The sequence below is a fragment of the Topomyia yanbarensis genome, chromosome 3 (assembly GCF_030247195.1).
Source record: "Topomyia yanbarensis strain Yona2022 chromosome 3, ASM3024719v1, whole genome shotgun sequence".
Lineage (NCBI taxonomy): Eukaryota > Metazoa > Arthropoda > Insecta > Diptera > Culicidae > Topomyia > Topomyia yanbarensis.
In genome coordinates this window covers 347,967,919-347,991,142 of record NC_080672.1, presented here as the reverse complement: position 1 = coordinate 347,991,142, position 23,224 = coordinate 347,967,919, and the positions used below count along the sequence as shown (strand labels likewise).

The 23,224-nt window shown below is 40.1% G+C and overlaps 2 protein-coding genes across 3 annotated transcripts in view; one reads left to right on the top strand and one right to left on the bottom strand.

The window, feature by feature from the left end:
- LOC131693890 (tetraspanin-9) overlaps window positions 1-23,224 on the top strand; it is a 69,073-nt gene that overhangs the window by 29,505 nt on the left and 16,344 nt on the right. The window lies entirely within an intron of this gene.
- On the bottom strand, window positions 13,829-18,449 carry LOC131688165 (uncharacterized). The gene is made up of 3 exons (XM_058972330.1): window positions 15,881-18,449; window positions 14,771-15,742; window positions 13,829-14,208 (listed from the first exon to the last, which is right to left on the bottom strand). The coding sequence occupies exons 1-3, from the start codon at window positions 18,447-18,449 to the stop codon at window positions 13,829-13,831; spliced, it is 3,921 nt and encodes a 1,306-aa protein (XP_058828313.1).

Below are 23,224 nucleotides of genomic sequence, written 5' to 3'. Positions count from 1 at the left end.
TCCTCATGTTTTATATTCCCATTTATGAACAGACGCTTGATATGAGGACCAAATAACGTTATTCCGTATCAAATTAACCATTTTTTTTCGAATAATATACTAGCTTCATTCAAAAAATTGTATTTTGAAAGATTTTTGTAGATAAATGTTTGGGTCCCTTTTGAAACATCACACTGGTTTTGTGCCCTCTCCCATAAACCCTTTTCAGCGAGACGTTCGCTTATAGTTCATGCGGGTGAACCCAAGGGGTGAGTCGCTTAGCACAAATCGAATTGTGCTCACAAACAAACAGCGTGGTAGCTTGTGCCGCAATGTGCCACGATGTGCCACGCTGTGCCATGGTGTTCAGTAAAACAAAAGCAATGGTTGCTATGATTATTCAACTACACTTTGTTGACAGTTTTTGAGTTGTCAAAAGTGTGCCTCATTGTGCCACACATTGTGGTAACGAGTGAAATGATCGTGTATTACTGTGAATCGTAATTTTATATCGTGTTATGGTAGGTGATACAGTGTGTATGGCACACTGTTCTAAGCGACTCACCCCTTGGGTGAACCCTTTTGTTAACAGCCAGTGAATGTGTGATGTTTATTTGGATCACTTTCTCGTCTCGGTGTTGAGATGTTTTGGATCCTTTTCGAGAATAGCCTTTTTCTTTAAGAAAAAGGCCAATCCCTAGTAACAATAGTGGTTTTATGGTACTTTTGAAGCCATTCTTAAAACTTAAATTTCACTTGTAGTGTATTATAAAACCTGAATTGTTACTTGGGAATAAACAATTTTTGCCGTTTTGTTGTTTGGTGTATATGAACCGTTAATTTTTAACCCTCCGGAAGTCGCGCTTATGGCCCACTGAACGAGCAGCCGCTGGTGTCCTAAGACGATTTCGCTAGATTTTCAGAGCAGCGTGCACTCAGTGCACTAGCGCGACTGCCGGAAGGTTAAGGGGAAGTAAAAGTAAACATAAACAAAACAAGTTATTTTGCTTGTGTGCCTTTTCGATAATCTTTTATTTCGCGAACAGCCAGGCTTCAGAATCGGCTTATTTAAAATGTGTATAAAGCTTTGCTAATGTCCATTTGAATTAAGTATTAATCCGAATTGTTTACTTTTTGTTTATGTGCTCATTTGAAATGTTCTCGTCGAAATAGCTAGTGAGTCATTTAGCCGAACATACATGAAGCCCGTATTAATCTGGATGTTCAAACCCAGTTATACAATTAATATGGTTTTACAGATCGTTATAAAACTAATCATATACGATGATTCGTAAAACGTTTTTGGTAAAGTTTGCGCCGAGGACCGAGTAGGGGTGACTGGGGCTGGTTGGCCGAAGGGGCAGATTGGCCGAGTGCCTTTTATGAAAAGGCTATTATGCGCAGTAGCGACATCTATAGTGATTTTAGTGGGGTATTAGGTCACCAATGTACCGACGTAATTTCAGGTATTTTGGTGGTGTCGTTTGTACAGGAGCACGTTTGTTCTTTTTTCGGCACTGGTGTATAAATTTCTGTTTCTGAAAAATAATATGTGTAGCGCGAAACAATTTACATCCGATTTCCAATAGCTTTGTACTGCTGGAAAGGGTATTCAACATCCAACAAAATGATATAACGGTTACCAGTGTAACCTTATATTTGTTTGTGTAAATCGTGATTGTTCTCGAAAATATACATTTTGGTAGGTTGGCCGAGTACTGTGCGGGGCTGGTTGGCCGAGTTGTAAATTTAGTGTAATGTGCACTTTGATATTTGTGAAATGCCTTTTTCAAAGTAAAATTTGATATTATGCTAATATTGATGATTATAAGGAAAATATACACGAGAAATAAGTAATAAAAATAATTTAAAATTATTACCAAATAGAAATAAGAGATTAGAATCATTAAAAGTCGGAAACTGTTTATAAAAAAGTTGATTCTGATATTTTATGAATTAAATGCCAACCAGGTTTCAGAGTCTCTGCAGTGTGCCGCTTCAATCCTGAAATTTTTCCTCCTGAGGAGTTTCTGGCAAGATTTGTCACAGATCGACCCAACCCCGAACAAAACTCGTCCATTAGCATAGAATCTACTGCATATGTAATCCTCTCTGAAGACGTCAGACCTCTTCCCAAGGCGAGTGCACGATCTGATTCAAAGAAGTGGCAAGTTCGTAAACGCCGATCTTCTCAAATTTGTACCGATTCCCCAAGAAAAATGAAATCAAACGTAAGCGTACGGTGGCGGAGGAAAAAAAATCAGCGAGAGCTGGTAAAAAGTTCACTAAAGCTGCCAATGGTAAGTCCAAAATGGTTAAAAAGACGAAAAAGTGAAGAGTGGATTTTATTTTCCTTACCTATATACGAAAAAACGATATTTATTTTTGCATAAAAGTTTTCCACTGATACATTTGACGTGTTTAATTTTAATTTACCACACTCGGCTAACCTACCCAGCCCTGGGTTAGTTTGGCCGATTTTTCTTTCCGCATTTGTTTGCTAATAACTTTTTCCCAGATTTTTTCATGAATGAAAAAATTACATATGTACTTAAGGGTTGTATCTTCATGACAGCGCAAACCGGTTTTCACAAAGTCTAACCAGAATGAGTATAGAAATTCCGAAAGCAAAACTTGTCCAACCAGCCCCGGTCTCCGCTTTTTTAAGCTTCCCCGGGTAGTGTAATAATACTCTACGAACTCGTAAGTAAGTTTTACAAAGTAACTCGTATCAAATCATAAGCAGAAAATAATAATGTCCGCATCCAATATTCCAACACCATCAAATCGCCAATCGCACCCGCACTACCGCTTGCCAGAAGTAAACGAGCAATAGTGCACAAGCCAGGACCTACACACTGCAATGTATACATCGCATTGCGCAGCGCACACATAATTGAAAGAGTAAGAGAGCGCCACCTATCGCAACAAACCACCCCATCGTCAGCGCACACTTAAAATCCGTTTATTCAGCTCCGAAAGAAAGAGCGTTCTGCTTTGTATGAGGTGTGTGATCATTGTATCCTCTGTGTATGCATGAAACTGATACGACAGTGTAGCACTGGAATGAAATGCTACCAGTAACTGATGGCAATCATGGAATGTATTGCCACCGAAGAATCGTTCGTGATATCTATTCAAATTAGGTAAATAACTCAATCGTTCCTTATCAAATTCGAAAAAATATCGTTGCGTTCAAAATATGCAAGCACTTTAAAACCAAAATTTTCTCATGAAGATATTTTCAAGGATTGCACCTACCTTAATAGTAGAGTAGAGTGGGATCAAGTAGGTCAGTTTTCTTTAGCGAGCCCGTGCGATGGTATTTTTGCACTGATTTTGACAAACAAGCACTCGTTGGAAAGGTTATATGCCTGGCTAAATATTTTCCTCGCTAAATCCAATATAGCGAAGGTACTTTTTTCGATGTTTTTAGAATCTGGGGGTACGATAGGTCACTATATTCGAGGTTAAATTAAACAAATGCACGCCTAGAAAATCACTGGTTCGACTTTTATTTGAAGAGTATTAATGACGTCATTCAGACAAGAAAATTAGAAGTGGCAAATGATGTGAAAAATCATGAAACCGCGAAAGGAAATGCTGCGAAAACATGTTTTTTCGGTAGCTGTGTTTGGTTTTGTACATGCGAATTACTTCTTTAGTGTCCTCGTCGACGCCGGAGTGTGGAATTGAAGTTGGGTATTCCGGCTCACGTGGTTGCTTAGCTGTAAGACGATCAGTAGTGACCTATAGTACCCCTAAACGGTTGACCTATCGTGTCCCCATGCGTATGTTTCATGTTGATGCCCGTTTTGTATTCAAAAACAAAAATATCGAAAAACCAACACAAAATTTGTGCTCAGCATTAATTTTTACGTTCCAAAAAACCCATTTGACATTTTTTACATTGATTAAATGCACTGTACTGAGACTGAGGGCGCAAGACAATGCGTTTTCGCAGAACAACACGCGAAAACACAAACGACGCGACGGTAACAGCCGAAATGACAGTCGTAAACGATGTTCTCTACCGTGTATCAAATTCACACAAGATGAGCGACCTCTGCAATACCATAACAAAGATAATGCCCCATACCTATGACTCCATTCTACTCTACTATTCAAAAATTGGATCTTCCATCGAAATTGTAATTTGACCTAATTTGGGTGGCCCGTTTGAGAGATTTTGACTCAAGAATCATTTTTACTAGTGATGATATGATTTTCAATAACGCTAAATTCGGCCATGACTGGCTGAGGAACTTTTAATATTTGTGAGTTAACCCTAGAACGATGCAGTTGCGTTTTCCACCCTAGAACGTTGCACTGGGGTACAAATGTACCCTACGTGTTTGATAGCAATTTTCGCAGGTAAAATGCAAACAAAAGAAATGTATAATACATCATTTTCTTCGTTTTTTAATTGCAAGATGTGTAAGTGAATGCACGCAATTTATTGAATCAATGATACATAAATTAATTTGAATTAAAAAATGTGAAAAAATCGCGGCTTTGACTTTTTTGCAAAAATTACTATAACTTTGCGAATTTTCAACCGATTTAAAAAAATGGCATAAAATGTAATTTCGATATTTTTGAATAAGTGCAATTATTTGGAAGAGTGACAGTTCAAAAATCGGGTTTCGGAAAATACCACGAAATGGGGTGGAAATTGAAATGAAAAAATTATATCCTACCAGTAATACATTGGTAACACGCAACGTTACTGTTGCAGCAGTTACTGTGCGTAAATTATACTTACGAGCTATTGTTTTGAAAAAAACTACAAAAAATATACAATAAAACAATAAATATCAGTAAATATGGGAATGAGTCAAATTTCCAGTGACAGCACGAAACCTGACGAAACGCTAACGGCAACCGTACACTGTGGTACAAATATACCCCACGACAAAATTTGACACCTGCTTCCACTAAGGCCGAATTCTCGTCTTCACACGGCTTCGAAGAAGGCGTGGGGTACATTTGTACCCCAGTGCAACGTTCTAGGTTTAAAAAACTCAACACATTCATTCCCGATCATTCACCTCGAAAGCAGCCGAAGTCGAAAATAATTTTAAGGAAATCACGATAAATGGGAATTTTCAATCTACGAATTGCAACGTGATTTGTATCTCATGGGTTGGATGTCAATATGCAATATGCGGTCTTCTTATTGGGAACTGAAGAGATAGCTCTCCTAAATTTTCCCGGTTTGGCGTAAACTAGCGGTTCTCAACTTTTTTCGTACCACGGAACCCTTATAAATTGCCATGGGTTGCTGCGGACCCCCACCGATAAACATAGATTTTGTATGCTATCAATATGTTATTTTCAGTTTATTAGGAAACAAGACTTGAAATTCTTATCTGCACCCGGAAAATATATTTTTCTTCGCGGATCCCCAGCAATGACTTCGCGGCCCCCTAGGGGTCCGTGGACCCCAGGTTGAGAATCACTGGCATAAACTACACAACTGAGAACTATTGATATGGTGATATGGAGTAATCCTAAAGTGTTTATTGAGCAATACCGGCCAGGCCCGAACGTAGATCGCGGAAAGAAAGGGAAGGAATGGTTAATTCGATACTTGCTTTCGCTAGAGGCCGTATATACTACCCAAGTAACCATAAGCATTAAGCCATTGCACTATATTGGTTATACATTTGCACTAATGTTGTATTGAAACTCCATTACAGCATTAACAATGCAATAAAGCTCTATATTAGCATCAATAATGCATAACTGCACAGCCGACATTTGGCATTATCGCTTGCTCTATGTATATGCGTATATGAAGTTGATATAGCGCGTACAAGCTTCAAGGATCTTTAAAGCATGTAAGCTTTACAAGTGCATTTAGTGTCATTATAGAGCAAGTAAAATACCGATATAATGCTATTGTAATACTGTGGGTTTTTATTTGTTATACAACTCTTCTTAAAGATTATATTCGGCATATTTCATTTCAATCGAATGTATGCAATATACTCTAGGGAGCAAACGCAGCGCACTTACCGTGAAGGACGAGGCAAGGTACCTCAGTTCGAGACTTACTAAAGGTAATGTTCGTAAAACATTCATATCATGTGAGAACGAAAACCCATTAAGGATATTCATTACAATGTATTAGAAGAGAGTCAATTACGGTTTTAAACAGAACATTTTTATTTTAATTTTTTTCCTTTTTGCTCATTATACCGAAAGGAAACATAAGAAATGGTTTTGAAACCATGGCGGACAATGACAGCAAACTGAAGCTTTTTAATAGCATTAGTAGTACCAATATTAGGCTTTTAAATTTGACATTTGTACGCTGGTGCTATATAATAGCATTAGTACTGCAGAAACGAGCTGTCAACCTCTGCACAGTAATAGCACTATATTTCGCCTTTTCTGGCATAATACCAGCATTATATCAGTATTTAGGGCTTTACAGCTCTTTAAGATAGCTTTATATGTGGATCTAAAGCAGATATTAGGCTACGTTATAATGCTTATTGGTTACTTTGGTACTGCGCACTCCACAAGTATCACAGGAGGAGGATATTTTTGTTAGTAAGAGTATAGAAGATCTACTTCTTCTTTATCGACGCCAGAGAGATGACTTCACTATCTGGACTAGATATCGATCCACCAAACTCATAGACCGGTGATCAACGGCTTTACTTCCCTTCCGAAGGGAGACGTGACCACAGATTTTTTCACCTCTCAACGACCTCGCTGGAATTGAACAACTGGAATGAGTGGCGGTCACGCTTACCACTCAACCACCGGCGCCGTCAGAGAACTATTGATATGGTGACCGTAGCAAAACATGTTTCACTATGGTGATGTGGATTGATTCAGAATGTGAAGTCACTATTACTGTTTTTGGGTAGTGGATTACACTGGTGTTGTACTTTCTATCAGAAGTCGTAATGAAACACGTCCGACTAGAATATGTAACACCAGTGCAATTCACTGCCCCAGGGTTTTTCAATAAAAAACGGCATTAAATTTACCACGTCTTGCTTCCAATCAAATAACCATCATGTCATTGACGTTATGTAAGTCCAGTAATTGCATCAATTTTTCAATTGTGAAAAAAGTCAACGAACGAATATATGAGCGGTACCGAAAAATCGTTCCACTTTCGATCCGTTCCAGTTGCTACTTCCAGCTGAAGAAAGCACTCGACATCTCCGACATTAGTAATGCGCATATATGGCATAAAATAACAGAACGAAAAATGTCTAACGTTAATGCAAATACCTAAAATAGGCAAGTTGGTGTAAGGCACTTGGTTGGTTGAATTGAAAGAAATGATTGTTTCGAGAAAATTGCCGTCCATTTTTTTCAACCTTGAAAGAGGTAACCCTCATGTTCGTCAAAGGTCCTTTGCCGCAAAATAATCTGTCAAAAAACATATTGTCTCGATTGTTTGAATAACAGGAATTCCTAGGAAATTCATAAATTTGTTCAATTTTTATATGGTAGACGAGCCCTTATTCATCTCATTAGTCAGGATGTCACACTATTTCGATTGTAAATCGGCTTACAGTGATTGGATTGCGCTTAAATAGGTATCAGCCTGCTTGCCTCGTTTTTAAGAAGCAGTAACATGAATAATCTGGTTTGGAAAATGTAAAATATTTGCGTTTGAGTGATGTGAAAAGTCGAGCACAACGCACCCTTACTCATCCTACAATTTGACCTAATGCGTTGAATAGAGAGAATAGACACTAGAGTGGCTCGTGGTTGTATGGGAAAACTTCAAAATGATTTAAACTAGCGGGCACAGCACTTTTTGAGTTCCTTTTGTGGTCCCAAATGCCTGTGCAAAATTTGGTAGCGATTGGTTGTGTCCCGGGTTTGCGCGTTGTGTTCAAAGTTTGCATGGGATTTTATATGGGGAAATCAATTATTTTGCATTTACGCTACTAAAGATCGCTATTTTACTCAATATGAAAAACCAGCTTTATAAAACGATAAAATCCGCAAAATAATCCGTCAAAAAATGGTTCAAATCAGTTCCAGCATGTTGGAGAAATCTGATTACATTTATAGATTCATTTATATTCATCTTTGTATGAATCGAAAAGTGAGCGATCGGAGCATATATAACTTGATTTTGGGGGCTGAGAAAAAAACTAGTTTAGTGAGATATCTGTATCATTCAGCAATACGGGACCGTTTTTGGTTTGGTTGTCTACAAATCCGACAAGCTTATGACGTAATGAATAATGAATAATGCAAGGAAATGTGTCTTTTCTTCTGCAAATTAATCTGTTTTCCGAATTTATATGAAGGAAAGGTTGAAATTTTCACCTCATTATTAAAGATAGGTTGAAAACAAAGTTCGGGGTAAATTTCCCGAACTTTGTATTCAAGTTTTCTTTTGTAGGAGAGCAATAACTTAAAATTTCTGACTTGTAAAATACCAGAAAGTAAAACTCTATTTAGGGGCCGTACACAAATGACGTAGCTTTTTTCGGAGATTTTTGAAACCCCTCCCTCCCCCTCGTAGCTTTTGGTCACAAAATTCTAACCTCCCCCTCATAAATAACACAGCATTTACCTACCCCTCGTCCCATGCAAAGCGCCCGGGCGATGAAAAAAAATTACATGTTTTTCAATTATTTTAAATACATGTCATTTCATAATGTTTGACGACTTTTATCAACATTTTCATTATAACAGCAATGTGCGTGCAAAATAAGCCCATTTCATCACAAATATAGTGTTGATAGTTTTGTTTTGAATTTTATATATCAAGGGGAGCATAAAGAGAAGTTCTCTCAGTTAACAATCCTGCAGCTGCCAATGATTCTAAGGGGCCGTACACAAATGACGTAGCTTTTTTTCGGCGATTTTTGACCCCTCCCTCCCCCCACGTAGCATTTGGTCACAAAATTCTAACCTCCCCCTCGCAAATAACGTAGCATTTACCTACCCCCTCCCCCTCGTCCCATGCAAAGCGCCCGGGAGATGAAAAAAAAATTGCATATGTTTTTCAATTATTTTAAATACATGTCCTTTCAAAATGTTTTACGACTTTTATCAACATTTTCATTATAACAGCAAATTGCGTGCAAAATAAGCCCATTTCATAACAAATATAGTGTTGATAGTTTTGTTTTGAATTTTATAAGTCAAAGGGAGCATGAAGAGAAGTTCTCTCAGTTCACAATCGTGCAGCCGCCAATGATTGTAAGAAGCATACGTTCATCTAAATTACTAAATTTTGTTTGGGTGAATCCGAAGTGAAAATTTAATTCAGCTTTCAAACTAAGTCTACTAATTAGCAACATTAGCTAACTAATGTAGCAAGTTAAACCCGCTTACAAAATCTGTTTGTATTTTCGCGAACTTGCAATTCCGCGAATCGTAAAATTTACCTCATGACAAAACTGCATCAAAAGTAACTTGTTTGAATTTAAATTTATTTCTCTTGGGAATGGATGATCATTAAATTGTTTTCTCTGAACAATGGGTTTTAAACTTAATGCTACGTCGCACAACTTCTGACCCTACCCTCCCCCTCGTCACACTTCGTCACAAATTTGGTATACCCTCCCTACCCCCCAAAATGCTACGTCATTTATGCATGGCCCCTAAGTGCAATCTTCGTTTAATCACTATAAAAGCGCCAAGAAACCTAAACTTTTATTGTTGTTACATATGAATGTGGTTTCCAAAAAAAGCTATTCTTAACCCTTTCATGCCATGTTGTTTATAAACGACAACATTTTTAAACAGCTATATCTTTAGGATTCGGCAAAATTTGTCTTTTACAGAGACCGTTTTAGTTAATAGCATAAGCATAAGAGATCGCCTGTAGTTGATACTCCGTTATTGACCAGAACCAAATTAGGTTGCAAAATGTTCATTGGAACAACATGTTTGGGAATAACAGGATGAGCCACATTGTACAATCTATTCTGATCCCTGCATGCTGATCAATACCGACGCCGGCCACGTCCGAATGCAGATCTTCTGGAAAAGGAAGGAATGTTAGTCCGATACATGTTGCTACTAGAGACCGAGGAATCCTCTGCATCTCCATATGTATCACGGGAATGGGAGAGTTGTTAGTAAGTGTGCCAATAGCGTTGTCATGTAATAATTGCTCTGGGCAGCCGGCTGCCGAGAATTTGGGAAATTTATCATTTGTTGTATTAATACGATTAGAAAAATAAGCAACTTGAATTCCGGAAAGCCGGCTATAAGGAGCACTGCTTATATTTCTTAATAATATTCAATCACGCGACGAATTTTTTCGTGGTTTCTATCGTGTCGGTGCTGATTTTACCCGGCGATCGTTTGAATAAAATGAGGAATCTTATACAGAAGGTTCATCAGACTCTTCCATAGGTGTCGCGAAGTTGGTGTTCTAGGATTCGCTCCATGCAAGTGATGCGACCTGTACATAGTTTATTAGGTAGTAGTTTAGTAAGTTTTCGAGAACACGATCGCTCGAAAAAGAAGATGATCTTGTTTAGTTTTTGGTTCTTTTTAAACTCTGGTAGCCGGCTACCGAGAGTATCCTATGTTTTCTAAACAAAAGCAATTTCAACTCCACACAGCCGATCGTGGGAGTATTGCCTAGAAAAGCTAATCTTATCTGCATAATAGGCCGGATCACTATTTACTGCGACATTATTTATACTAATTTCGCTATATCTTCTCCACAATATATTTTTTGGGTTGCAAACTACCGAGTGATAACACGTTATACACTCAAAGAGTTATGATAGCTCGAGATGTTATAAATCAACGAAAGTATTTCCTATTTCTAATATCGGATTGTTTGCGAAATACACGTATACGAACGATTATATCGAACATTAAAGGGAAATACAGAGGATCGTTAACCTGATGCACGGGCTTGCCACCAATAACGGAACTTGAAATTAGATTCACTAAAACAGACGCGGCGAATTTTCAGTACGTATTGACTCGCGATCATCGATACTAGTCAAATTAAAGTCTTATTGGAGCTGATTTCCCAACAACTATTCATTTTTACGGTATTGTTTTACCCGCTAGATCTGTTCGCACCCTCTCATTCTGCTACTATTGGCAGAAGGCTGATAGCACCCAGTCATCGCCGGTCTAAGGACCAAATGCCATTAATAATCTTAGACTCGCGTGGAGGCATGAGATAGAATTGAAAGCTAACCAATGAACATGACAGCAAAACACTTATTCTTCGTGCTGACATAACTGAAGGTAATTGCTTACCGGTTCCCGATTCCTCTCGCGAATTGTCAATTCTCAAACCTCATAACATGATTGAAGTCATCATTCCACTCAAACAAGGCCATGTGTTTTCCCTAAGCACATTGAATGCTCTTTGGATCAGTTCCCCCGTTGGCAAAACAAACCCTAAAGAAACATAGAAATTAGTTTGCTCAGTTCAAAGAAAAGTTTGCCGACCGGCAGATACGTGTTCCCTTACAGTGCCATCACATCAACGAACACCCAAAATTTACATGCCACAAAATATCTGCAATCCCGAATATTAAAGAATCAAAACCTTTACTCATTCGCAAAAAATAAGAAAGTAAAAAAAACAGTTGAATATCCAAGGCGGCTCCAAAGATGAATGACGCCTATGAAACACCCAATAAAAATAGGTGACAAGGGACGCGGACGAAATTAGCTGAGCACCGACTGGCTGGTTTGCCACCTATTTTTCGGGCGAAGAATTTTGGGGCGACACCTGGTAGTCGCTAGTCGCTGGTGAAACGCCAATATTCTAATTTTTCTTATTGCCGTATCTTTTTTCACTTTTCGGATTGAATTTTTTTCTCTGAAAAACCATTTTTTACTATTTTTAGAATAAACACTGTGTTTCTAGATGTTTTCTGTGCACTTTTATTGTCCTTGCATCGGGAATCGACGGCCCGTAATGCGAGGAAAAGATATTTTTTCATTTGCCGGAATTCGATTTTCACAAACTGTCACCACTCGCGTCAATCAAAAATATGCCGAAAATGCTTTTATAAGCCATTTCATCTTGTATAATCGTTAAATTGCACCCTTATTGACACTTTCGATAACCGGGAGGCAGTAAACTGCACCGAAAATAATGGAAATTAACCGACTCGAAGGGAGCTCTACAAGAGTCAACCGCTCGCGACGAAGATACACACTGGACTTTACAGTAGGGCATTGCAGAAAATTTTTTTTTTGAATTCTCAAAGGCCCCCCCTCTCATATTGTGACAAATGTCAAAGTAAGCTCAGATGCCAAATTTCACATCATTTGGACAATTCTAGACCCCCGCCCACTTCGCTTGAAATTTTTGTATTTGGTGCTATGGGAAAAAGGGGAGGAAAAATATATTAAATGCTATAACTTTTGAAGTAGCAATCCGAAAATTACAATTTATACCTCTTTTTAAAGGAAATAACGTTAGTACTGGAATGGAGATATTCCTTTTTCTATAAAAATACGGGAAAGTGGGGCACTGGGTCATTTTGACCCCAAAATCCCCTATTTTTTGAATTTTTCTGCTCCGTTGTGCAAACCATACATATTTTGCAGTTTTTCTAATGTGACAAAATCTCAGAAATCGTACGGAACCTTTAAGACCTTTGGCCGAATACGAGAAGTTGGGGTTATAGGGCCTTTTGTCATTTATATTAAATTTTATCATTTTCTCGTGCATATATCTCTGATGCCGCGATCAAGTCCTTCGGATTAAGAAGCAGTGCTCTTGATTTTGGAGTAAGGAACGACACAACTATTTATTGGCTCCGTTGAATATACGACACCGATATTCGATGTGATGCGATATGTATTTTATTCGAGACTGACTCGTTTGCTTCGCTTCTAGCAAGTTTTATCAGAGATAGGTAGAAACCCGATCGGTCTGTTCGATCGGATGCTGAGATAGCCTGATAAGGAAACGGTAAAAGAAAGGGTAAACCGTATGTGTCTGATTCGAGCAGATTGCCGTCCCTAATCTACGAAATGCATGAACATATGCCGGCCACCGTTAAAAAGGCGGATTTTTAACAAAATGACTCCTATCTACTACTTGATGATTTCTTCCTAAACCTATACTTCTTAAACAACTAAAATATAAGAATTCAAAATTGTGGCGTAATCATTTCTGCTTCGTCTGTCCATATGCTGCTACTGATGATGTCTGTCTTCTAGACTTCTTCGAACGGTTGTTCACATATCCTCGAGCTGCTTCCTCTTCCATCTACGCCATGGTTTTCGTCGTCGAAGACCGAGTGTCCCTTCGAAAGAACCTGCACGTCTCGACAATGACCATGGTTTTGTGTTGACTGAGTCGATCGTCCTGGTCTTCCTTGCTTGGCTGTCCTTGTCTGGGTCGTCATGCTGGAACAAACATAGACGGCTTTTTAAACAGTAAATTAGAAAAAGAACAACACTTAACTGGATTGGAGGCAACCGGCCTCCACGGGTCCGAAAACGGACGATGATCGTTGGCATCAAGTGACTGAGCGTACTTGTGCTTTTGTGATTCTGATGTCATCCATCGAGGAAGCCAGGTCGGAGGTAGATGAATCGGTGAGACTTTCTTCAGTGGGTGGGTGTTGAGCTGAACTGCCTTCCATCAGGTCCTTGTCTCCTCTGCTGCAGAGCCACCGACATACAGTGGACGCGTTTGAGTGCAGCTGCAGATCCTCTTGAAGAAGCAGCTAGCTTGTCGTTTGCTCGTGGTTGTGGGTTGGAGCAGGCATCATCATCGTGTAGCATTATGGTGGACGAAAAATTCATAAACTTTTTGCAAATTCGTTAAATTACATAGACTTACATGAATGGGAGGTCTAACGACCTCCCATTGTTGCACAGTGAGTACACTGTGATCGTTGGAAGGATTCTAGGTTCCTTCGTGTGGATCAGTGGCTTCATCATCGAGGTATTCCGTAGGTCTCTGAATGGGCAATACGCAGATTTTGGAGATTCCACGACGAAATTCACCGTCCTTCGTCCTAACGGTTACTACCCGGATGTTGCCATCATCAGCCGTGAAGACTTGTACTATTCGTCCGAATTTCCATTTAAGTGGTGGAAGGTTTTCTTCCTTCACCAGTACCATGGTACCCACCGAAATGTTGTCTCGTTGTTGAGTCCATTGAGTACGAGGCTGCAACCCGGACAAATATTCCGACTGCCACTGCTTCCAAATTCGCCGGACGTATTCCTGTGTTTGCTGCCATCGGTCTAAGCGGTTGGAAGGCACATCTTCGAGCCTTGGTTCTGGAATGGCGGCCAGTGATCGATGTACCAAGAAATGCCCAGGAGTAAGCACTTCCAGATCGTTAGGGTCCGAACTGAGCTGAGTGAGTGGCCGAGAATTTAGGCAACTTTCAATTTGAGTTAGTATAGTAAGAAATTCGTCCTGATACAGTACAACATTGCCGACCGTGCTGCGCAAGTGTTTCTTCAGCGACTTGACGGCTGCTTCCCAGAGCCCGCCGAAATTTGGGGATCTAGGAGGTATGAATTTGAACGTAATCCAAGGGGTGAGTCGCTTAGCACAAATCGAATTGTGCTCACAAACAAACAGCGTGGTAGCTTGTGCCGCAATGTGCCACGATGTGCCACGCTGTGCCATGGTGTTCAGTAAAACAAAAGCAATGGTTGCTATGATTATTCAACTACACTTTGTTGACAGTTTTTGAGTTGTCAAAAGTGTGCCTCATTGTGCCACACATTGTGGTAACGAGTGAAATGATCGTGTATTACTGTGAATCGTAATTTTATATCGTGTTATGGTAGGTGATACAGTGTGTATGGCACACTGTTCTAAGCGACTCACCCCTTGACGTAATCCCATTTTCCGTACAGTTGGTAGTGATCAGTTCTTGGTGCTGCTGAGATAAGAATAGTTGGGCTAAATCGTTCAATTCGCGTTGAGCTCCTTTAAAGTTGGTTGCATTGTCGCACTCAATCAACTCTGGTTTCCCTCGGCGAGCGACAAACCGTTTCAGAGCAGCTAGGAATGAGTTGGTCGATAGGTCTCCAACGCACTCAATGTGGACCGCCTTAGTTACAAGGCATACGAAAATGGAAACAAAACATTTAACAGGGGCAGCTCGGCGAGATTGACGATAATAAAAAGGTCCACAGTAATCCAAACCCGTGCGGAGAAACGGGAATGCTGGTGTAACGCGCTCCGGTGGAAGTTCACCCATTAACTGTTGCAGGATCTTAGGTTTGCAACGAAAACAGCTGACGCAGGAGTGAACAGTTTGGCGGGCAAGGTTTCTTATTCGCAGCGGCCAGAATCTTTCACGAATGGTGTCAATTAGCAACTGCGGACCAGCATGTAAAAGCTTTCGGTGGTAGTGAACTACTAGTAGCTCAGTGAAAGGATGTTTGTCCGGCAGGATCATCGGATGCCGTTGGTCGTAGCTTACGGGAGCATGGCGCAGCCGGCCACCGACACGCAATACGCCATTCGTTAGTATTGGAGTAAGAGTTTTCAATCGAGAATTCTGTTTGACTTGCCCATTTCGAGCTACTTCCGCGAGATCCTGAGAGAATCTTTCATCCTGAGCGAGTTTCACCAGGCAGTGTGTAGCCTGTTTAATTTCAATTACTGAAAGAAACCCGGTTTTCCTTCCGTAACGGTTCTGAATCCTCGAGTTAAAACTGAATCTTTGGATCCACGATACAACACGTACGAGTTTGTTGAAGGATGAATAACGCAGAAACAACTCATTAGGAGGCTGGACCTGAATTGGAAGGGCAATCACTCGTTCTTCTAGTTGTTCGGGAGTGAATGTTTCTGCGGAGGGGCGTGGAAATGGTGACCAAAATCGAGACGGCATCGAGAGCCATGGCGGCCCACTCCACCACAGAACGAAATCGTGTAGCTGTGTTGGTGATATTCCTCTCGAAATGACATCTGCTGGGTTTTCTGTACCTGGAACATGTGCCCAGATGCCTTTGGTTGTGATTCGCTGGATTTCTGAGGTCCGATTTGCCACAAAAGTTTTCCAGCGCGATGGACTGGCGGAGAGCCAGGCAAGGACTATAGTTGAATCGGTCCAGAAGAAACTGCTACCTTTAAGGTTTAGGCTAGATTGAACCTTTTCGAAGAGATGGCTTAGCAAGAGGGCTGCAGAGAGCTCCAGACGTGGCAAACAGACGGTACCATCTTTTTTCGTTTTTCCAATCGGTGCCACCTTAGATTTGGCGGTCAGCAAGTTAACGTGGATGCTTCCGCTGGAAGAGACTGCGCGGACGTAAATGCAAGCGCCGTACGCCTTCTCCGAAGCGTCGCAAAACCCATGTAGCTCCAAACAAACTGCGGATGGTGTAGACACGACCCATCGAGGTATTTTCATTAACGAAAGAGCGTGAAGATCATCGCGAAATTCTGACCAATAACGTTGATGAGAATCGCAAAGCGCATCATCCCAATTTTTTCCTTCTCGCCAAAGCTCTTGCATGAACAGTTTTGCTAAGACGACGATTGGCCCAACTAACCCCAGAGGGTCAAAAAGCCGAGCGATATCCGACAGAACCACGCGTTTGGTTATTGGTATCTGTTCACTGTGCTTCGGAGCTTCGAAAAGAAATGCATCTGTCGATGTATCCCACTGCAAACCCAGTGTCTTTATCGGCGAAACCGACGAGTCGAGGTCGAAAATAGTTCGTTCGTCCCTTAGGGGGAGTGGAATTTCTTCTAGAACCTTGGGCTCATTTGAAGCCCATTTCCGGAGCTGAAATCCAGCAGAGTTCATCACATGAATCAACTGCCTACAGAGTTCTTGGCCTTCTTCCACGCTGTCGACCCCACTAAGCATATCGTCCATGTAAAAGTCTCGTCGGATGACTTCTGCTGCTACTGGAAACTTTTCCGAACTGTCTTCAGCCAGTCTCTGGAGACTCTTTGTTGCGAGGTAAGGAGCTGATGATGTACCGTACGTAACCGTTGTTAGCTGGTAGCTCAGAATCTGTTGTGATGGTAAGTCTCTCCATAATATTCGTTGGAGTGGCTGATCATTGTCACAGACCAGAATTTGCCTATACATCTTTTCGATGTCAGAGATGATAGCAAACTGTGCCATCCGAAATCGTAGGATAATGGTAAGAAGGTCATCCTGCACGAGTGGACCGACCATTAGTAAGTCGTTTAAAGACACTCCTGTGTCTGTGGAGCACGAAGCATCGAAGACCACACGAAGTTTAGTGGTGATGCTATCTGGTCGGACGACGCAATGGTGAGGCAAATAATAGGACGGAGAGGATCGATCAGAATCGGCAATATCATTAATCAGCTTCATATGTCCGAGCTGGGCGTACTCGTGAATGAATTCAGAATAAGCTTCTTTCAGTACAGGATTTGCAGTAAGGCGACGTTCGAGGGAAAGAAAGCGACGAGTAGCAATGGTTTTTGAGTTTCCTAGCTCTGCGATCACTGAACTTCTCTTTGGCAAGGCGACGACGAAACGACCTGAAGAATTTCGAATAGTATTGGTTGCGAAATGTTCTTCACAAGCAGACTCCTCTAACGATAATGTGCTTTTCGAATGACAAGCTTCAATCTCCCAGAAGCGTGTTAATTGTTCTTCTAATGACGGTGTACTACACATATGTGCGAAGCTCGTGAACGACGGTAAAGCAACTACGTTGACTCGGCCTGACACCACCCATCCAAGAGCCGTACTCTGCAATAGGGGTTCATCATGACTATTTTTGATCTGCCCCTCCCGCAACAGATCGTAGAAATTTTCCACTCCAAATATTAGATCGATAGGACCGGGTTGATGGAAAGTTGGGTCTGCTAGGACGATGTTAAGTGGCCAGTTCAGTCGGGACATGTCAACTGCTTGGGATGGTAGTTCCATTGTAATTTTTGAAAGTACGTGGAATTTCCAGTTTGCTTCGAAATCAGCGCGATGGGACTGAAGGCGAACGATAGTAGAATGTTTGGATGCTGTAGACGAGAGTCCAACGCCGCTGATTGGAACGAATTCTCGTACACGTTTGAGTCCTAATTTCTGGATCAGTTGCTCCGATACGAAATTTAGTTGCGATCCAGAATCGAGAAGAGCACGGGCCCAGATGAACCTTCCGCAAGAGTCAAAGACTTTCACGAGCGCCGTCGAGAGTAACACAGTCGAAGGAAGTTGTCCACGAATAATGTCGGAAGGTGACGACAAGTGGTTGGTTGAGAGAGCGGAGACTGTGGGGACTTGGTTCTCAGTACATTGTTGCAGGTTGCGTGACTGCGAAGGTATTGAGAGCTTGGTCGGAGTGGATGACGAAGGAGAAGGTTGCATTCCGGACGAAGAGGGTTTGTTAGGCTGGGTATGGTTAACTTGGCTATTTGACGAATTAGTCCGTTGATGCAGCATTGTATGGTGTTTCTGGCTGCACACACGACAGGCTCCACTTGTGCAGTTTCTCACTAGATGCGCCGGTGAAAGACAGTTTATGCATAATGCGTTCTTTTTTGCAGCTTCAAATCGTTGGATTGCCGTCATCTTGCGAAATGCTTCACAGTTAAATGAAGAATGGGAAGAATGTTTGCAGAATGGACAGGTCTTTTGAGGAGGCGAGATTGCAGGATGAGCGGAGTTCAATTTAGTGAATGTGCTTCGAAGTGAAGAGGAAAATGATCGAGGAGTATCAACCGTGCGAGTTTTGGACGCCGCGACAGATTGTAGAACAAGACTATGACTACGCAAAAAATCAGTCAGTTCGTAGTAGGTTGGGACATTTGTTGATTTGCGGTGAGATTCCCAATGACGCATGGTAACTGGATCGAGTCGTGAGCTCAACATAAAAATTAGCAATGTACTCCAATTTTCTGTTTCTTCTCCTACCCTTTCTAGCATCATCAAATTTCTCTCATATTCGTCGATAAGATGGTTCAGTGATTCGTGACACTCTTTTTTCATAGGCTCTACCGCAAACAGGGAATCGACGTAGGACTTAACGATCAAATATTTGTTCTCGTACCGTCTTTGAAGCATCTCCCAAGCCACATAATAATTTTCTGACGTCACATCGATAACCTCAACCACACGTTTAGCTTCCTTGGAAAGCGCCGAAATTAAATATGAAAATTTATCTATGCTGCTGAGTTGAGGAGCGGAATCGATCAATGACTTGAATGAATCTCTAAAAGTTGGCTATTCCTTAACAGACCCATCGAAAAGAGGAAGTCTAATCTCCGGCAGTTTCACTCGCAATTGAGCTGGTTGGGATATGGGTGCCTGCTCAGCATGGCTAACATTTGCTTGGTCGGAGGCACACGAGCGTTTCCGCATTTCTGATTGGAGAAAAGCCTTTAATCTCAAATAGGCTACTTCAAATTCCTCCAGAGAAGTCTGAATTTGATCTCCGGCAATCGTAACATCATTCACGTTAACACTATCCGAGCGTTTCAGCGCAACCTCACTATCGTCTAATAAATCCATCTCAAGCCTAATTTCCTCATACTGACTAAATATCGATTCTAACCTGTCCATCCAAGTGTCCAATTTGTCCCTGTCTGTTTCATCTGAATAATTTGCAACCATGCGCTCGATAATGTTCAAAGAATCTGTACAGTAACGCTCCTTTTTAGAAAGCCTTTTGAGATTTTTCGCCATCCTGACAAAAGACAGCACTAAAATAATCCGTTTGATTCGTTCTCGCACACGTGTGTGCCAATATGCCAACCAACCCAAAAATATCTTACGTCAAGCGACTCTATCACGCAGAAATGCGGAACACCATTAAGCCAGATGAATTTAATCTTTGATATCTCCGTATATTCAGGTTAGAAGAAGCATGCAATTGTACTTACAGTCTTTACGCTGAACAATGAGAAACCAAGCCACACCACGCTGCGACGCTACAACGCTCGGACCACGCGTTCAACCACGCCACGTTGGGCTAACAATAGCGGGCGCTGACAAAAGGAACAGTAGCCACTCGTTTCGATGACGCCGATATATTCCGCTTATGACAATCACACTTTACCTTTGCAATTTAATTATATCACAATCGGTTTTATCTAACTGGCTTTAATTGCTCATCTCTATTCACTGCCAGTTTTTATTATCTAGCACCTTTTGCACACCACGAGTTCGTTCGAAGGTTTCAGATTTGGCGCATTGGCTAACACAAGTAATTGTCTCACAAAAATCACACCGACCCGCGTAAATCGCGAACACTGTTCTTAACGGTCCTTGATCCGGTTCGAAGGACCAATTTATGATGCCGCGATCAAGTCCTTCGGATTAAGAAGCAGTGCTCTTGATTTTGGAGTAAGGAACGACACAACTATTTATTGGCTCCGTTGAATATACGACACCGATATTCGATGTGATGCGATATGTATTTTATTCGAGACTGACTCGTTTGCTTCGCTTCTAGCAAGTTTTATCAGAGATAGGTAGAAACCCGATCGGTCTGTTCGATCGGATGCTGAGATAGCCTGATAAGGAAACGGTAAAAGAAAGGGTAAACCGTATGTGTCTGATTCGAGCAGATTGCCGTCCCTAATCTACGAAATGCATGAACAATCTCTATTATTGTTCATTCAATTTTCATAAATTGTACTTTTTTCAACGTGGAAAATCCTAAGAAACAAAATAAAAACAGATTCGTTACCGGTAAAATTCAGAAACATCAAATTATCTGACATATAGTCTCGATTTAACATTTTTATCATAAAATCGCACACATTAACTCCACTTAACAACAAAATTCTTATTTAATTTACTATTTATAGTGAAAAAGGCGCTTAGGAATCACATGAGAAAAGTTTCATAACTGGAAAAATAGGTGAAGTTGAGGTATTAGGACATTTAATGAAAAAAATATGGTTTGTAGAGTTAATGTCAACAAAATTCATGTTTTGAATTTTAACGCAAACGAATCTATTTTTGTTGTATTTCTAATAATTTTCCACGTTTAACAAGGTACAATTTATTAAAATTGAATGAAGAATAATAGAGATATATGCACGAGAAAATGATAAAATTTAACATAAATGACAAAAGGCCCTATAACCCCAACTTCTCGTATTCGGACAAAGGTCTAAAAGGTTCCGTTCGATTTCTGAGATTTTTTCACATTAGAAAAACTGCAAAATATGTATGATTTGCACCACGGAGCAGAAAAATAAAAAAAATAGGGGATTTTGGGGCCAATATGCCCCAAAACCCCACAATCCCGTATTTTTCTAGGAACAGGAATATCTTCATTCCAATACTAAGGTTATTTCCTTTAAAAAGGGGTATAAATTGTAATTTTCTGATTGCTATTTCAAAAGTTTTAGCATTTAATATATTTTTCCTCCACATTTTCCCATAGCACCAAGTACAAAAATTTCAAGCGAAGTGGGCGGGGGTCTAGAATTGTCCAAATGATGTGAAATTTGGCATCTGAGCTTACTTTGACATTTGTCACAATATGAGAGGAGGGGCCTTTGAGAATTCAAAAAAAAAATTTTTTTTGCAATGCCCTACTTTACAGAGACCGTTTTAGTTAATGGTGAAAAATGTTATTTTGATGTATCTTTGTTGTCTCACAATATTATTGAAAATTGAAGATACCTATCAATTTCGGCTGCCTTCAGCTATATTTTACATGCAATTGGGTTATTTTGAAAGTCCTAGAAGAATGGTATTGTGCACCGAAATGTAAAGCTTGAGTAGCTTCTAGCACTTCCAGAGAAACACATCTCGATCAAAATAGGATTTTCGTGTTTCTTGATCTCAACACTGAAGCAACAATAGTTTTGGAACCCTATATGAGCTAGAAAAAAATTGGGCATGAACATCACATAAAGAATTAACCTTAATGGATATAAGCTAGTTGAGTTTATTTTTATTGCCAAAAAAAATTGCTCTGCGTGTTTATGTGTTGTAAACAAACCAAACTTTGAATACTGCCCTATGCTGAACCCCCGTTGTTGCAATAGTTTTCCCTCAGAGTTAGTTCAATGAATAAAGCGTATAACATACTGGGTGGGTTCAGAACGGATATAATCATTTTGCGCTATTATCTGTTAGAGGGTGACTTACAGCCTATGCTGGTATGTAATCGTTGATGCTTTTGTCGATGGGAAGAGGCTGCACAATAAGAACATTGTCAGAAATGAATTTTCCTCTGTTATACCACAAATTTTAAAACTGACATTCGATGGTTGTTTCGATGTTATTTAATGAAAGTACTATTGCAAGCAAAATTCTAGTGTTTATTTTGGCTTATCAGGTAGCTCTTGTAGAAATTGTATGAAACTTTTCTGATTTGTGACTGATATAGTTTTTAGAATAAGTAAACAACGGTTTACCATTAGTTCACCAACCAAATGGTAAACCTATTTAATCCACCTAGCAGTGAGATGCGACATTTCTCACACATACCACTGTTGGATCAATCATTAGTTTGCAGTAGGCACTAATTAGGGATGGGATGAATACAGTTCTAAGTTCTGCACGCATTTAACTTTGAATAAACTGAATAAAAAAAGAAAATCAATAAAAAATTAAAAACTAATAAAAAAGTTATTGAATTTATAAAAAGAGGACAAGGATGAAATTGTGTCACAGAAATAAAATAAAAAAAAAACAATTTTTTCCAGTGCATTAAGGGGTTACACCACGGTAAATTAAAAAAGGTCTTTTTTATATTGGTCTAAAAGGTGCTTTAGGATCTTATAAATGTTATGCCGAAATATGAAATACAACAATAATATACAAATGTTCCAATTTTCAAATTTGCCGCAAAGCCTTTATGTATACACTGAATGTAGTGGAAACTTTAACAGCGTTTTTATCGAAATTATTTTTTAAGCTTGCCGAAAACGTAGCTTGAACAAATTATTTCACAGTGTATTCAAAGTTACTTTCTCCAGCGATGCACGTAGAATTTCATTTTTTATTGCATATTTTTTTAAGGGGATATTCTTATTCGAATGACCAATGTAAACAACATTTGGAATTTTTTGTGAGCCAATGACAAAACATAAGGCTTTAAAATAAACTAAATTTATTGGAGAAATGACCTAAGGACGGGTGAAAAACTTCAAATTTGACGTAATGGTGCGATTTCAATCAGGAATCAGTAGCGACTGGCTCAAATGGTACTCTCCCTATCTTGATCGGAGAATTGTGCCTTGCTGTGGTTTGCTTTTAATCATTTTCTGAGGGAAAGAATTGGGGAAAAGGGTAGGGTTAGGGATAATGACCAATACCGACACAGGGAACATAGACAATACGGAAGTATTCTTCACTCCCAAGGGAATAAAGACACTTCTCGT

Excerpts from the sequence above, each read along its gene's own strand:
- LOC131688165 (XM_058972330.1), bottom strand. The coding sequence starts at position 18,449 with ATGACGGCAATCCAACGATTTGAAGCTGCAAAAAAGAACGCATTATGC. Across the intron at positions 15,743-15,880 it reads CATCTGGGCACATGTTCCAG|AAACATTCACTCCCGAACAA; the intron begins GTACAGAAAACC and ends GCCCCTCCGCAG. Across the intron at positions 14,209-14,770 it reads AAATGGGATTACGTCAAGGG|AACCAAGGCTCGAAGATGTG; the intron begins GTGAGTCGCTTA and ends CCGCCATTCCAG.